Genomic DNA, 17,625 nt, shown 5'->3' with positions numbered 1-17,625 from the left:
TGGCAGCCACTGGGACTTCTGAAAATTAGTCACGCTTATTCCTCTGTCGTGAAGATTAATTAATTTCTCAGAGAGAATGTAGGTTAGGGAAATACTGTGCGTGTAGCATCCTTCTGTACATTATAGAAATGTTTTCACTAAAATTATCTGAACTTCCATGTCATTTATGTTAATTTCATGGGTTTCAATAATTAGCCCGATATTATGGTCATAACAAACAACGCGTACGTTTTCCAATGTGTTTGCAGTTCATTTCAGCCTAGCATTAACATGAAGGCAGATCCTTTGTTTTCCAGTTTTGTTAATGTTTCCACTCTTGCTCCCATGAGTAAACTAAACAATGAGCGATTCCGGAAATTTCAGATATTGTTTACATGTCGGACCACACCACTCCGCGGGCTGTCCTCCCAAATCCTCCCGAACAAACGCTTAAAAATGGACTGTGAGCAAAGAAATCTACCACACAACAGGAATATTACACAACAGGAACGGTTGTACAGAAGAGAGGAGGCACTCAGTGGGCTGGGCGCCGTCATCCAAGCCTTTAAAGCATTCCCCACCCGAGACAGCACGCAGTAAACAAGAAATTTCAACTTACAGGGAGCACGGGTTGTTTTCAAAACCTGATTTCAGCGTTTCATTTTTACAAATTAGCGCATTTTGTGGGCGACTCTTCTCCCACCCCTCCCCAGACGATCACCGAGAAGAGGTAAGCATCTAAGCTTGGAAATTAAAATATTAGTAAATTGTTAAACCATATTTTATGACACAAAGTTACAACCCATTGACGTTTGTCAAATGTAAAAGCTAAAACATTAGCGCTAGCTGAATGACTTTAAGCAAGCTTTTGTTTAAGTAAAGTGGAAGTAAACTTCAGTTTTTGTACTTTAACAGTAAGTTCGATCACTGACATTATTTGAAGTATGAAAATATGGTAACGCAGGATGTAGTAAAATAAAATGGTCAGTAATCTAACGTTAGCAAGTTAGCTAGGGTTAACTGCTAACAAGACTAAATGTCATGCTTTGTAATTGGAATGAGTGAACTTCCCAAAAAGTTCACATGGTCTGTGTACTAGCTGAAGATGGTAACATTATGTTGAGAATATGTTTTTTATATATGCATAAAAAAGAAATGTGCATGATTAACTATCTTGTCTCTAACTTGGTTTTATATTTTGGCGCGTTTAAACGTAGTTAGATATTTTAGCTAACGTTAGACTATGTTAGCTGGCCAGCTAACTTAGGTAGTTTGCTAGCTGGTACCGATGCTTCAGTATGTTGCCAGGGAAACGAGAGGGCACTTGTTCTCAGCAGGCTTGTTGGCTAAACAGCTAACAAGTTAGCCAGCCATCAGTGTTTATTTGCTAGTTTTGCTACGTTACCTTCAGCAACCTCACCCTTTGAAATCATAAGGGCAAAAGTTGTAGAGTTACCCCAGCAAAAGGAGCGCACTTAATTTTGCTTTTCAAAAAATATAATGTTCATAGGGCATGTTGAAGATGGGCCAAGTTAACTAAGTCCAGCTAGACTAGTAAAACAATTAGTAACGTTACATGTATTGTCTAAATTCTTGGGAAGATTAGTCAGGTTGTAAAAATTTGCATTAGTTTTCACGACTTGCACGTTCTATGCTGTTTTTCTTCTACCAAACACCAAAAACCCTTTTTGTTTTACTAAACACGCCCGACAAATATCCATGTGTAACTTCGCCAACGCCGGTAGCTGCACATCTGCCTGGGTGTGTTTGGTGCTCGTAATGTTTTACTGTTAATTATATTACAATATATTACATTGTTATCTAGCGTGACAAAGTCGAATTTAAGTATTAATTCGTTCACGGCACATGATCTTGAGGAGATGCACATTTGATATCCTGACTTCTTGTTTGAGAAATGTGCCTCCAGTAAACTGTCTACCATTACACACAAAGCAACTTTGTCATTTTTAGACACTCTGCTTAGAGATGAAATTGGCGCACACTGAAAAGACCACCAGCACACTGGCATTTTAACTCATTGGAGGCAATGACCTTTGATAGGAAAACTATGCTCACAGATACTATTTACTGACCAGATACTCAGCGCCCAGATAATCTGCTTCCTTTCATCCACTGTACTTGTTTGTCACTCACACTTTCCAAAAACTGAATTGTCTAATGGGCTTAGGCTTTCTCTCATGACTGATTGATGAGAAAGAACAAACTGTTTTATTCAAGTTTCAAGTCAGTTAACAATCATTAGAAAACTGGCCAAAGTAGAAAATTGATGATTTCATGGGCAGATATTGAAGCAATTCACCTTGCAGTCCATAACAGTTATCCATAACAGTGAATACTATAAATCTTACATACACACCCACAAAACACTCACACATATACACACTTTTTCACACACACTGTTGCAACAGTCATTTTTGAAGTTTCGTACACATAGCTTCACATCTCACATGTATGTGAGTGGGGTTTTGGCCTTGTAGAGATCCTTCTTAAAACTCACATGTGTATGTTAATGAAATTATTCTCTTGTACACAATGAAACCTTGCACACACAGTAGTTTGCATGTATGTCTGCATGTACTGGAGTTTGAATAAGGTCCTATTTGGCACCTCTTAGTAGCCACTCTTGTGTCTTCAGATAGGAAAGATACTTCTAATGGAGTGATACAAAATGTAGCTAAGGGAATGGAAAACTAGAAATATTAATTTAGACCACAAGAATGTCATCAGAGAGGGGTGAAGGGAGTGGCTGGTGCCCTCCAGTGAACTACTCAGCTATGGAAAGTACCACCAGGCTGGCCATACAGGAAGTCTGTGATTTGTAACCTTTAGAAACCTCGCTAAACAATGTGCTCATTGGGAAAATTTAATGCGATTTACTTGCTCATCACTCCCCGGCCAAATCAGTGGTTTTATGCCCTGGTCTGCCATATGACTGTCACCATTGGTCTGAATACATGAAATTTGTATAATTTCTCTGTGCTGTTAGATTGCACTTAGCTTTTATATAGTGGTAAATAGGAGTTTTAATGATTTTTTTTTTTCATTAAAATGGCTGAAAAATTCTGCTTATGTTACTTACTTCCATAATTCAAAAGCATCCATTATGTCTCTCAGATTGCCATTTCTATCATATTGCCATCCATATTCTGTCATATTTCTTTCATATTTTGAATTTATAACACCATTCAATAATGGCCTACTATGTGACCTGCCAAATTAGGCAACAATTAACAGAACAGAATGTTATTTGCTCATTAGTATTTCATTTTTTGTTGTTGCAGATTGGTTGGTTTGTGGGAGCCAAGGTCTTTTTTTTCAATATTAACAGTTGTTTCACAATTTAAATGGAGCATTGCACAAAGACAAAACAAAAAAATGCCATAACAATTGCCTAAAGGGGTCAACACAAGGTGACGTTTAAGTGTTTGACACTTAATTGAAGATGGCTGTAATAAGTCCACATTGGACTTATTGTTGTTAAGGAAGTAAGGTCATGAATTTTAAAGTATGTAGAACTTTATGTTTAGCAAGCAAGACCGCATTGAAAACTGAACAAAATATATTATGGTGGGAAAACCACAAAATTTGAATATTGAGGAGACTCTCCATAGTCTTCTACAAGACTATTTTGAAGAATTTGAATTTTGATATTCGAAAATCATGTCTGAAAAGTCCAAGAAAGTGTACATTTTGCCACCTTTTTATACATTATTTCAGCATTATTTGGGTATGGCTTAAGTGCACACATATCAAATTTGGGGGGCACTGCTGTTTTGTCCTTGCATGACTTCACATGAATTGCTTCAGTAAAAATGCAGCTATATAATGGATAGTCTAGAAAAAAATGTAAGAAATGTAAGTCTGTCTGGGTAAGGGCATCTGCTGAGAAAATAAATTGTTATGAGTCAAACTCACAGTGTCAGTGTAAACTGTAGTGAAAGTATGCAATACTTTGAGGATGCCTGCCTCACTGTCTCCAATAGTTGCTTTTAAAAAAGGAAAGATGTCCAGTCATTGTACATTATACAAATTATAATATTGTTTAAAAATAATCTCAACCTCACTAAAACACATTTCTTCAGTCTTGCCCAGCTGAAATATTACCTAGATGTACCAGTGTTCAGTTTGAGTTTAGTTAAATAATGGCTAAAAAAATAATAAGTAAAAATGAATGGGAATGGTAGACAGACCATAATTTGGGCATTGGAAGGTTATCTCTATGTATGAGGAGCACTGTCTCTCTTTGTGAGAAATGTATCAACTGAAAAAGTAATTAAACATAAAAAATATTTATCAACAGATACAATATCAGTTGGTACCCTGTTTGAGGTACAGATATATGTTGATTAACTTCAAACTAAATTTTCTATCCAGGAGCCAAATTATGAACTGTAAATCAATTGGCACACTACTGTTTTGCAGGATAGACAACTTTGTGTCCATTTATTTAAGAGAGTGCTTTCTGATGTTACAGTCTTCATCATCAGTGAACATGGGTGACGAACCAACTACTGAGTCAAAACTATCATTGGAAAGTGACTCACAGGTATGCTTTTCAGTATTAATATTTTTTTCTGTCTGTTTTACATAATGTTTTTTTTTTGGGAGGGGGTGGGTTGGGTTGCTTCATGGATTAAAGAGCTATTCTGTATTGTTTTTTTATTATCAGGAAATAAATCAGTCTGTGTTTGAGGGATATAATGTGGCAGCACACAGATAATACATCTATAATCATGCACTCATGAAGGCTTGAGGTACCCTGTCATCTTTCCTGTCAGTATACATGTAAACTGTGCCATTAATCCAATTGTGAATGAATAAGTGATCACTACAGTTTTGCAGTTTCCATTTCTGACAGCACAGGCCTTTACTGTTGTAGAATCCAAATCTGACAAATCTGAAACATGACGGTTTTAGCAAAACAATGCACTGTTCTCACAGCACATCTAAAGTACTAGTAACAGTAGTTACCTTTTCTGTTCTCTTGTATATCAGATTAATCTCACCCTAAAAGGCTGATTTACGTTGCCCTTTGTGGTTGAGCTGTTGTTTAAGCAGTTGGTTTATTTAGTAAAGGCATGGAATATAAGACCATTGGCAGCTCTGCTTCACTCAGAAAACAACAGGAAGTGCATTGCTAGTGAACAGGAAACAGAGTGTCCAGATTTTTTTTTAGCAGAGTTCTGCTCTGTACGTGGCCTTTCAGGGTTATTGTTTTGGACCTTTTAATTCTTTTAACTGATCTTTTTTTGGGATTGTCTGGTTAAATAACCTTGGTAGTAGGCCATAGCCTAACTTTGTGCCTACCACATGCACAATCTCCTTTTATAATTGTATCAATGTGTTCTGTGCTTGTCTGAAGCTCAGCACCAAGTCATCTATACCTCACATAGAAGTTATCTCACAGCTGAAGAAGTTTTATTTTACTCTTTCTAATGTGTTAGTGTTCACTTTGTTAACAGGGCCTTTATATCCCAATGTGTAATGTCCCCCAATTTTCCTGAAGTTTAAATGAAACTTCTGTGAAAACGTTTCTAGTATATCGCCCCCCATTAGCTAAAATGTTTTTTGTTTTCTTGTTTGTATTTTCCCCTTTGTAAAATGTCCACTATGAAGTGCTCTACAGCAGTGTCATACAGAAAATGGCACGACGTTAAATCAAAATTTGATTTTTATCTAACAATTGTTACCCAGCTAGCACCCTAGTGCCCTTGTTTTATTCGGGTTTTATAGGGTCTTTTGTGTAAACTGATGGTATATTTTGATTTGTATGTAGGTTTATCATTGATTGTGAAAATGGTCGGTACTCTTGAAAGGATACGATTTTTTCAGATACACATTTGGAGGTGGTGGAAAGGCTGCAGAACTTAACACAATTAGAAGGATTTCAGAGGAGCTGTGCTTTAAGCTTCTAACAAACTCAGTGCCAGGCGACTTCAAATACTCCGAGTCTCACCACTGTCGTTTTCAGCATAGTGGATTGGTGTACACACTCATAATCCCTGACAGTTATGAAGGAATCACATCAGTCCCTTTTCTGTAGTAACAGTCTGAAAGTGATTACCGTCTCAGGTGGAGTGATGTGTATTCCTCCATGCTGTTTTATGCTGGAATGAGTAAGAAAGCAACTTGAAATGTAATGTTTATTCATGCCATAGGAAGAAATCATCACATGGCATTTCTGTGATAATAACTCATTTCCTCCTAAGGTTCTCTACCCTTTTACTCATTCTTGGAAGGTGAAACCAGCCTTGGCCAGTTTATAGAGGCTGTTTTATTTCATTTATGTGCCATGTCACTTTCACTTTGTCATACATTTCAGCTGCATGAATTCCAGCACTGTTTGGTTAACTCCTATGTAAGGCAAAACTTATTGTCTGAATCAAATTAATTAAGTCTATGACGCAAACGGCCAAAACGGGAGAAGGTCTGAGATTATAAGCTTAGCAAAAGAATTTCTTCAAAATAATTTTCCTGCAATCATGATTAGATCAGATCACCCTGACAAACTGAGACATACTCAGAGCTGAGCACCTTCATATTTGGACCATGAAGAATGAAGACTTTTAACACTTGACACTTTTGTCAGTCATTTTTTAAAATTTTGTACAATGATTTCGTTGTGCATGAATGTGTAAGATAGGCGTCTGTATTTGGACAGGATATGGATAAGGAAGCTAATGCCATGATCCTTTTAAGACATGAAGTCAAAAAGTATTTCAGTGGATTCAACTTCCAGCTAACAGTCCCAAAGACACTGTTTCTGACCTTTCCCGCTCAGCAAAGAGAATGAAAGCCTTCAGATATCCCCCAGTAGAAGTAAAACTGATGCTGAATGATGTTGAAACCAGTATGATGGTGACTGCATTCAGACAGCTGCACACAATGCAGAATTGAATGTGACGTCCTTGGTTAGGCATGTAACAGAAAGAAAGGCCTTGTATTCCACTCATGAGAGCTTCCATGCCCCACAGCTCACTGCACAGAGCGTGGGAGGGTGACTGTGGCTGAATATGGAGGAAGAGTAGAGTTATGTCAGGGCCATTTCCCAGGCAACAAGACAGAAAGAGAGGACCAAATGGGGGAAAAAAATGAGGACACAGTGATTGGACTGCCAGAGACATTTGGTTGTTGGGATATTGTAGAATCAGCGTCTAGGTAAGAGGTGGATGCACAAGACTCTGTCCTGCATTTAAGATAGCACAGAATATCCATCTATTATGGTGTGCAAATGGCTCTGAGCCAGGAGCACTGTGCTTGGCAGAATATGGCCAGGTGCTATGTTAGTCCCTGGGTCAGGCAGTCAGAGTTGAATGTTATGTATGCCTGATATCGTGCAGTATTGTGCTCATATCCTAGAAAGAGTTGCAAGAGGGAAGAGGACAGGTTTCCTTCTGACATTTAAAGATCCTGTGGCATGTATCAAACAAAAAAAACAAAAGAGGGTTTGGGGATGTCCTGGACAAATTCCCAACTTGGCCCTCTCAGCCCATGTAGTCACCCAGTGGTTAAATTTGTTCTCCCTCACTGCTGAGGTTTAGTGAGCTTTTTTACATGAAACGCATGCTGTACATCACCCAAATGGGTGCCATGTTGATAATGGTTGAGGTGAGTCACCGACTCTCAATATAAAGTACCTCGAGATCCATGAAGGGCACTATATATAACCTGTGATATCATTAATTACAATTAGCATGGAACAGACTACCTAATACAGGTGCTCTAAGTCAAGATGCAGAAATAATGAAGGGGAATGGCGTGCTGATAACCATTTGCTGTCAGACTTGTTGAGGTGCTGTGCATTTGTCAAATGATCATCAACTGAAACACTCATTTTACTCATTGGACTGTCTAAAAGTATTTGAAATATGTTTGTTATATCACAATATGCAGTTTTCTTATCAAATTATAAATTAATATACTGGAGAAGCATGTTGCAGTTGTTCATTGCATTAGCTCATGAAAGTTTTAGTCACTCTTTCCCTAACCACCCCTGTTCCATAGAAAATGCCTCCTTGAAGTGAAGAAGAACAATAAAGCAGGGTGTGGAGTCGTAGGCAGCAGACTGGACTCGCTCCAGTAAAACTCCAGCCTGTACTTTACTCCTGTATACTGCTTGCAAATTGAGTGTAAACTGGTCCCCCTGGAAATGGGTATCAAACAGATTGTGTCATAGATAAAGGGGAATACAGGTTAACAGGGTACACGACTTGTCAAGTGTCCTAAGGCTCCCTTTGAACTGGCAGTTGACAGCTCTGGGAGGAGCAGCCCTGCTGGTAGTCTGCTTCTTTCCCTAATAGCATTCTGTAGTGCCATCTTGTGGTCATATAATAAATAGACAACTTTTCCTCCCCACGTTTTCTGTTTTTTTCAGGGTCATTGCACTTCTTAAAATTGCATTGCATTTTAACTGAGGAAACTTACTGTACATCGCTTACAGTTGTACATATCTGGCATTTATACACATTTTACTGTGGCAGTTCTGGTTAAGTGCTATTAGCTTAACAGCAGTGCCACACATGGGACTTAAACCTGCAACCACATGGTCACAGTGGTATGGGTTTTGTCATTGGTGTGCCTCACAGGGAAAAGCCAGACCACTTCAGGTGAATATGCAAAGGTACAGAAAGAGACATTTGTCCACCTAGGAGTTCAGGACTTTGGACAACAGCAATCGTGTACAGTTTACTGTAGTGTCATAGCATTTTGAGTTGGTCTTACCCATTTATTGCTAATATAGGCAATGGGCTTTTGCTTTGGAAAAAAAAACTTGAAAATACCATCCAATACCTATGAAATCTCTGAGTCAGATACTTTTGAACAAGTGCAATAAGCAGTATTTTCCCGCTGGAAAAGGTAGTCCTCTACTTTATCTGTATCTGTATACATAATTGATCACAAGAAATAGTTACAAAGTGTCAGATGTCCTCTCCCTCCCATCCTTTTGTGACTCAGTCCCCAAAGGTATAAGGAGAGGTCAAAGAGGCGTGTGCTTGCGTCCGTTCATGTTTCTGGGGGAGTCTGCCGAATCTGTCAACAGATTGCCTTTATGCGCTCATCCTGTCAAACAGCTTGGAGTCTGCTCCCGTTGCAGTGTTTAAGGGTGCAGGCCGTCTGCTCGTCTGAGAGCAGTGACGTCAGAGAGGAGTGCCATCTGCCCGAGCTGATTTGCACTGCAGATACAGAACCCGCCCTCCCACATTGACCGGGTTTAGCTCAGCTGGAAGACTGATGAGAGCCATACTGTCACAAGTTTATTGCATGTCTTATGTCTCCAACCACAGCTTTGTATTTATTTATATTGAATAGGAAGCAAAATTTGTTATTTTTTTTCAGAGAATTGTTACACAGTTAAGACAGGATACAGAATTAAATCATTCTAATACCTTTTGCCCAGGCAAAATTTAACAGAAATGATTAAATACATACAGCACTAGTTAAAAGGCAGAGCAATCTGTCACATAAAAATATTTTTGAAATATTTTTAAAAGCCTTTCATCAAAAGTGTGTGGGATGAGATGTACCCATATTTGTGGATGTTAATTGATAATTTAGTTAATAGTACATTTCCTGTCTGTTTGGTCATTGTCTGATTTGAGACTGTTGGCTAAGTGACATTTGTGCTCCAAATGATTCAGTCAATCAAGTCTGAACCAACTGTACCCTACATTTGTCCCAGTGTGAAGTATGCATCTACATACAATTAATTGTAAGAGTTAGACAAATGAGAGCAAAGTGAACACTTTTCTGCATTGTCAGCACACAAACCCTGTCACATTGATTGCTTATTATCCAATGACTGCCAAAGGCCATTGAGAAATGGTACCTTGTGCGTCCTAACTCCTTGTCATTTTATTTGACCCACAACGGCAATACGCTTACCGGAATCACACTATTTACTACTGTTTAAATTATGCCAGCAGTGTTTTGTGCATCGTAAGTATATTTTTCATTCATCAACTGCTTGTGAGACTGTTATTGAGCGGATCACGTGACAGCCTGCAGCTGTTGACTTTCTGATTCACCTGAACAGAAGAGTCATGGCGGTACGTTGGCTGATCCCATTTGCGGATCTCCTCCGCAAATAGCTTGTTTTTTGGTGACAGTGCAAGGCATCATGGGAGCTGTAAGCCTATGCAGAGTAGTAAACAGCCGGAGTATAAAGCCAGTCCCTCAGCAGAGCAGGAGGCAGTAAGATCTGTACACAAGTGAGCTCGAGCAACACCGGAGACAGCAGACATGGTTCTGGAGGACTCTGAAGCCTTTGAGATTGAGGTGTCTGTGAGTATGACACTCTGGATTGCTCTTTTTGTGACTGTGTTTAAGTTTGGAAGGGATCATCGTCTGTGCTGAATTGGATTCAGAGCGCAAATTCCTGTGCTGTTTTTGTATATTGCAAGAGTCTGGTCTGGAATCCTTTGTGAACTCTACAGCCAGTGCTTTTTGTCATAGAACTGACAATATAGTGCAAAATACAATGAACACATTTGGTTTGAGCTGTTGCATTTTCGATTCAAGCTCTTGTCTTTAATGGTGTTAAACACTGAAAGGAATGCTGTTTTGAATGAATGATCCCCACCATCTGTGAAGTTTGTTCAGGCTGGTCCATATAGCAGTCTATGGCATAGATTGTGTATGAGAAATTTCATGAGACATGGAAATATATATTCACATTGTTATTACCATAGTCAGACCATAAAAGGGAAGATGCTTTGTAAATTTAATACTATACTAAGTATTAGGCTCGACTCAGGAATGGGTTGAAGGACAGTAAATTGGGTAAAAGCCAGATGTAGGACTTAGAACAGTAAAAAAGGAGCTCGAACCTAAGCTGACATGCAACAGCTTTCAGGATCCAAGTCTTTCATTAAATTCATCAGGTTTTCCAGGAATTATATGAAAATATACTAGTAAGGCATTGATTTTTCCAGTTTATTTCAACAGGAACTTCTATTCAAGTAAATTTGAGTGATTTTTCAGCAGGTGTCTATGTTTTAAACTGCATACTCAGCATTTTGAGCTTAGAAATCTGAAATGAATTATGCATACATGAAAAAATGTAACAATCCATTCATGTTAAAAAAAATGGATTGTGGTTTTATTCAGTAGAGGTCTTGGTTACTTTGTTTAGTCTACTTGATGTCAGTTGAACCATATGAGTATATTTACTTACTGAGCTTTGCAGTGCTGTTTGTAGGTAGGTGTGAGGATTGTGAATATTTTAATCTTACAGGACACCTCAGCACCTCAATACACCTCTCTCGCTGTTCTCTACTCATAGGAGCACGATGTGGAGACCCCACACGGCAAGCTCCACTGCACCATAAAGGGGGTCCCAAAAGGGAATCGACCTATTATCCTGACCTTCCACGACATTGGACTGAACCGTATGTATCTGCTCCTCATGCATGTGCATTTCAACATATGGACCTAACACAGAGAATGTCTTAGCTCTTCCCATTGTAATATAACAGACATATCTGTGTTGCATTAAATGCTTTATATAATGAATCCACAAAAATGGAGTCAGAAAAGATTTCAAACAGATACTTTGCTAACTGCTTTTACTTCAGTGTTTTTTCTGATTGCTCCTCTTTGCAGACAAATCGTGCTTCAACCCCCTGTTCAACCATGAGGACATGCAGGAGATCATGCGGCACTTCGCAGTGTGCCACGTGGATGCCCCCGGGCAGCAGGAGGGCGCCACCACCCTCTCCACTGGGTAAGGCAAGGGCCCCTCCGTGAGGTTACAGGGTCAGCTTTCCCAGGAAGGTGTGACCTCTGATCTCTTGTGGCAACACAGCATTTCCTATTGCCGTTACCTTCACAGCTCGAAAGATAGGACAGTTCAAATATTAGTAAAATACAAGGTGAGGATTGCACCTTTGGTGTATTCTCATTTTGAGCCTCAGGAGTATTGTGTTATTGTTACACAGCAAGTCCAAATTTCAGTACCTAGTAAACGTGATTGCTTTGCCACAGGTACAATTACCCCTCCATGGATCAGCTGTCTGAGGCTCTTCCCTGCGTCCTCAAGCATTTCGGGTAAGTGACCAGGTTGTTGAGGAATATCAGTCCTACAATGCCCCTTTAAGAAATCGGAGGTGTTTCAGTCAATTCAACTTGTTGAGGAGAGCTGTTTTGACCTTGTTTCTCCACAGCCTGAGGAGTGTCATTGGAATAGCAGTTGGCGCTGGAGCCTACATCCTGGCTAAATTTGCTGTGAGTTGATATTTGCTCTGACTTTCCCCTCATGCTGAGTTGTGAAACTTTGATTAAACCAGGATTAAACCTCAGTAAAATTCCTTCCTCTACATACCACAGTGTTGATACTGGCAGCTTAATCCTGATTAATGTTACTCCCTGGGTGTAAGTCCCAGGAATGTTGTTTTGTTGCCAAGTAGTCGTGCTGTACAGTAGAAACACTTAATTGGTCACTGCTGTTTGTGTGGCCACATTTCTCTCTCCATCTAAGTGCTTTGAAAAACTAGGACACAGTTTAATTATTTCCATACAGCCTCACACAGCTTCACAGACCTCATGAAGAAAAAATCCTATATTTTATTCCCCAAAAGAGCATCTCTGAGGTGGCCATTTTGGCAAAGGCCATTAGATTAAATGCTCAAGCTGCTGTCTGCTGCACTAAGAGCTGACATAGATGATACAGATAACTAAGAGGATATTTCAAAAGTTCTTTTTTTGAAGTCATCTTTTGAAGTTTGCACATCTCTTTCACGATATAGTGGAAAACTCAGCATTTCAGCACAATAGTAACTGAATGTAAATGCTAGAATGATTCAGCCGGACTCATGGAGGAGCTCTTCCTGACTGCTGCTTTGTCTCCCTGACAGCTGGAGCACCCAGACATGGTGGAGGGTTTGGTTCTCATCAACATTAATGCCTGCGCGGAAGGCTGGATGGACTGGGCTGCACACAAGGTACCCAACTTCAGGAGCCAACAGGCACCTCAGACAACATCACATGAGCTGGTGGACACAGCGTTACCTGCGCTATACCCAACCGATGACAAATAAACAAGGTTAACAGTGATTTTGCTGAGCAAGACATAACCTTAAAAACCATCAGTCAGCAATGTCTGCTGAGTAAATGGAAAAATAAGCACAAAAATACTAGTACGTTACTTATAAACAAGACAGACGGGGCGCCTCGTTGGGTGCCTTGGTGAGATTTGTGTGTGACTTCATATACCCTTTCAACCTTGACTTGGTCACAAGATGCCGTCCCAGATGTCCACTTATTTTCTTGGACCAGTGAGCTGGCACTGCTGTGATCACACCCCTTTCAGACACCATCTTTAACAGTCCTTTACTTCATTTGTTTTACAGTCTGAATATAATAGATTTGAATCTTTTTTTCTGGAGTGTGCTGTTTTGGTTAAGGAAATTGAGCTATTACTAGAAAGCAGCAGGTTCAAATCCTACACGAGGCACTGCTACGCTACTTACTATGAATTGACTCAGTAAATTTCCAATTGTATATTTTATGAATATGTAAGTATTATGTAAACTGTTATTGTAAAACAAAGTTGTAATAATTACCTGATTTTAAAAGCTATTCATTTACAGGTATTCTTGTGGGAAAAGTACAATGTGTGAAATTTTGAATTCATCTAGATGCGTATTCATTCTTAAGGGATTTTAAGGCTTTAAATCTGTTTTTGTTTTCTGTTAAATCTGACCTGAGGCAACATTCATGTTGACACAAAAAAACTAAAGGTTTGATTATGAAATTTCTTGCAGATCACTGGCTGGACCCAAGCTTTGCCAGACATGGTCATCACTCATCTGTTTGGGAAGGTGAGATCTACCTCTGAACAGTTAGGTTTAATACCTGAATTTGCAATAACTCATGCCATTCCAGTCTTGTAATGGTTATTTTATGAAGTGTTTTGGTAGATGAAGTTGTTACTACTTGAGTCAAACAAGAAATGGAGGGTTGTGAAATGTTAGCTGCAAAAAAACCCATGCCTTCTCCAAAGTGTCCCTCTCGCATACATGAAGTGTGAAGAAGTACAAACCTGTGTTTATCTGCAGGAGGAAATCCACAACAACCACAACCTGATCCAGACATTCCGTCACCACATCACCAATGACATTAACCAGACCAACCTGCAGCACTTTGTCAAGTCGTACAACAGGTAACGAGCCACACATCAGCTGGAAGCAAGCGGTGTGTTTACTGTTAGTCCATGTTCAGTTAAGCAGCATTTTTGTGTTTGCAGCCGGAGAGATCTGGAGATCGAGCGACCAGTCCACGGAGGGAATGCTAATGTGAAAACTCTGCAGTAAGTCCGAAGATACTCTAAATGTTTTCTTTTTTTTCTTTCTGAATGTACTTTGATGCTTGAGTTTCTTGATGTCAAACTAAGAATGCTCTCTTGGTTCTTGAAGGTGCCCTGCTCTGCTGGTGGTAGGAGACAGCTCACCTGCGGTGGATGCTGTGGTAAGTGCTCACTTTACTCAAAAGGAGTGTATGTGCATGTCTCCCAATTTTAACAGCTAAACTGTACCTGTAATGGACCCCAGACAGCCTGCATATTCCTATATCCTGGGAGATACTTCAGGATAGTTGGATTAAACACAACTGCTGCTAAGGGAAATCAATCATTCACATTTAGTGCCATGACATGTACTGTACAATAAGTCACTGTGTATTTTACTGTATTTTCTGTTTTTAGAATAAAAAATGGAAACAAAAATTTTAGGCAATTATGGGAAAAACTGGTGAATTATTCCACGGGTCCTTCCTAGGTTTAACTCTTGGAAGATGGCGGGACATTAAAATGGCATGATAATAGACATGTTGACCATGTTTAGTGAATGCTTGATTATGTATGTATTATGTATCATGATCTGTTTTCTACAGGTGGACTGCAATTCCAAACTGAACCCCACAAAGACCACACTGCTCAAGGTAGAGTGCCTGCACTAACTCCTGCTCATGATCTCAGCTGGGGAGAGATTAGCAGTGCTGTTAAACAGCAGCTGATCGGTCGGCTCCATCTGCGTGGCATGTGGCTCATTTGCTAGCACAGTGTAGTAAAAGATCAGAGCTCAGAGGTCATCCCAGCTGCTCCAGTTTCATTAGACAACAACCAAAGGATTTTTGAAGTTTGAAAAAAATGCGAGTTGATAATGGCAGCTAAGCCTGTATTTCATTATGAAAACACAAAACCATTAGTTCACAATGAAATCACATGCTGGGTACAACATTAAGAGGATATTTTAAAAGACCATGCATTGACTACAGATCTGGTAGTTGTATTATACACAGTGAAAACAAATATGGAGAATGTATGTTAAATGTGTGCCTCCCCTCCCTGGTCCTCTCTTTCTGTGCAGATGGCAGACTGTGGTGGCCTTCCCCAGGTGGATCAGGTGCGTAAACATGCCTTGTGACTCTAAAAGTCATTCACCTGCCAAGGAGGATAATCAGTTGACATACGGTCTCTGCTAAGCTTATTACTGAGAGCTTTAGCAGGTTTTCCGTTGACCTGTTTACACACCTTTTTCCAGTATATTAGCGGTGGTTAGTATCACAATAAGTGCCACACAAAGTATCTCATTGACGTTGACTGAAGTCCATTTTTGTCATAGATTTCAGGCGAAGCTGGCTTCTGGGCAGAGCTAAATTCATTAAATCTCATAATGTTGTTATCATCCAATTAGAGCCAGACAGACATCTCATTTACCTCAGCTGAAATCAGTTTTTCTAAGGCTGCCTTGAACTGGACAAGAGGGGATTTTATTATGTTTTATAATCGCTGTAAGGGCATACAATGCTGCTTTATATTTATACGTTTTTAGTTATGTATCAAGAAAAAAGGAGGAATGTTTAAAAAAATCTTTGATGAATTTTAGAAGAGGGTTGGCTTCCATATGTGCTCATCTCTTGTCTCCCTTGATAGCCTGGAAAACTGACCGAGGCCCTCAAGTACTTCATCCAGGGCATGGGCTATAGTAAGTGCTGTTCTTTGTGGAATCTATCTGGTAGAGACTTAATAGGCCTCATTTCCAGCTGCTTGGACCTGTGATTCACAGCTACCATCTGCCTTACAACATATGTAAGATCAGCTTTCCTACCCCCAATCCTAACCTTTACCATTTCATGCAAATTCATTATTCTGGTGGCCAAAGATTCCCGCAGCAGCGTCATAGTCGCTTAACAGTGTACCCCTGGACCCATCTGCTCCAGTGTTACTGCTGTTCAGTAAGAGCAGATTGCTCCATTTAGAGTTGCAATGTGTGATTCAGCAGTGGAATCAAAAAATTAGAAATCTAAGTGCGTTTCACGCTCAGAAACCAATACATACAGTATTCAGAGCAAGTCATGAAGGGCAGTCTGTACTGTTTTAAACCTGGACCAGAACTGACCAAATACCAGCGTGAACTAAAGGTAAAGTTAGTCATTGGTCTGGTTGACACCCGGCTGAGAACCGTATATATATCTCATAAAGTCCTAGTATGCTACATCTAACAATAAGACATGTGCTAGCTAGCAAATGGCTTTTTAAGAGTACTTTCAGATGCGCACTTAGAAGTAGATGCAGCTTAGTTTTGCCATCATATAAGTCCTTTAGGCTGCCAATGTCTGGCTGCAGTTTCATTAAGCACGTATGACACCTAGTACGTAGGTACTAGGTAGTAAGGCTGTTATGATTCTAATCCATGGACCATACAGTAACATATGTCCCTATTTCCAGAGGACTATATTACTTTTGAATGCTAAATGCTCAGTCAGTGAAGTTGTGAAATGTACAAAATAACTGAAAATATCCATCAGGATGACCGATGGTGTCAGAGCATTTCTGTGATTCTCTATGACATATTACTGTGTTTTTTTCTCCCTCCTCAGTGCCTGCTGCTAGCATGACCAGGCTGGTGCGCTCCCGCACGGCCTCCGGCTCCAGCATCACCTCCGGCGAGGGGAGCCGAAGCCGCTCTCACACCCACGAGGGCAACCGCAGCCGTGCCCACACCACCGAGGACCAGCGGGGCCGCTCCCACACCGACGTCTCCATGGAGAGCAGCCCCGTCGTCGTGGACCGGGCCATGCCCAAGGCTAGTGAGGTGTCCTGCTAGAGCCCCGCCCCCGCCCCGCCCCGCCTCACCCCTGCCCGCTGGCTCTCCCTGCCTGTGTCAACATGCTACTGATACTGAACCCAGGACTCTATGCTGCAGCTGCACTGTCCGAATATCCCCCCCAGGTCCTCTCCTCCCAGTGCACTGGAAAGATCAGGAGGACGGTCTTGTTTATCTGTTACTCTTTTTTATATGCCAAAGAGTTTTGCAAGGATGTCCCTGCTCACAACACAAAGTTGACATTTTTTTAACAGTACAAAAAATGCTACTAAAATCCTGTTATTTCTCCACTGATTGATCATTCCTGGGGTAAATGGATTTGTTCTTATCAGGAGCAGCATGGTGCAGGCAGCTTCCAGAGAGCAAAGGGTGGAGAGATGCACCTTCCTGTTACGGCTTCTCTCTGACGGTAAACAGGATGGACTTGTTTCTCCGCCTTTTTTATTTTTTTGTGCTTGTTTCAGCGTTCACTTCTGGCATTCCTCGGCGTTCTCGAGTTCTGAAAAAGCTCACCGTTTTCGAA

At 40.3% G+C, this 17,625-nt stretch overlaps 1 protein-coding gene across 1 annotated transcript; it reads left to right on the top strand.

Moving 5' to 3' along the window:
* The first annotated feature begins 391 nt into the window (after positions 1–391).
* ndrg1b (N-myc downstream regulated 1b) lies at positions 392–17,296 on the top strand. Its single transcript, XM_036538458.1, has 15 exons — positions 392–709; positions 4,475–4,546; positions 11,282–11,387; positions 11,602–11,722; positions 11,983–12,045; positions 12,162–12,222; positions 12,852–12,938; positions 13,761–13,817; positions 14,055–14,158; positions 14,243–14,305; positions 14,412–14,463; positions 14,887–14,934; positions 15,363–15,398; positions 15,929–15,980; positions 16,876–17,296. Exons 2-15 carry the CDS (start codon positions 4,493–4,495, stop codon positions 17,100–17,102), a joined length of 1,131 nt encoding a protein of 376 aa, XP_036394351.1. The 5' UTR covers positions 392–709; positions 4,475–4,492; the 3' UTR covers positions 17,103–17,296.
* Positions 17,297–17,625: the final 329 nt, after the last annotated feature.

Source organism: Megalops cyprinoides, chromosome 10 (genome assembly GCF_013368585.1).
Source record: "Megalops cyprinoides isolate fMegCyp1 chromosome 10, fMegCyp1.pri, whole genome shotgun sequence".
Lineage (NCBI taxonomy): Eukaryota > Metazoa > Chordata > Actinopteri > Elopiformes > Megalopidae > Megalops > Megalops cyprinoides.
This window is presented reverse-complemented; position numbering and strand designations above follow the sequence as displayed.

Excerpts from the sequence above, each read along its gene's own strand:
- ndrg1b (XM_036538458.1), top strand. The coding sequence starts at position 4,493 with ATGGGTGACGAACCAACTACTGAGTCAAAACTATCATTGGAAAGTGAC. Across the intron at positions 4,547-11,281 it reads CATTGGAAAGTGACTCACAG|GAGCACGATGTGGAGACCCC; the intron begins GTATGCTTTTCA and ends CTCTACTCATAG. Across the intron at positions 12,046-12,161 it reads TGCGTCCTCAAGCATTTCGG|CCTGAGGAGTGTCATTGGAA; the intron begins GTAAGTGACCAG and ends GTTTCTCCACAG.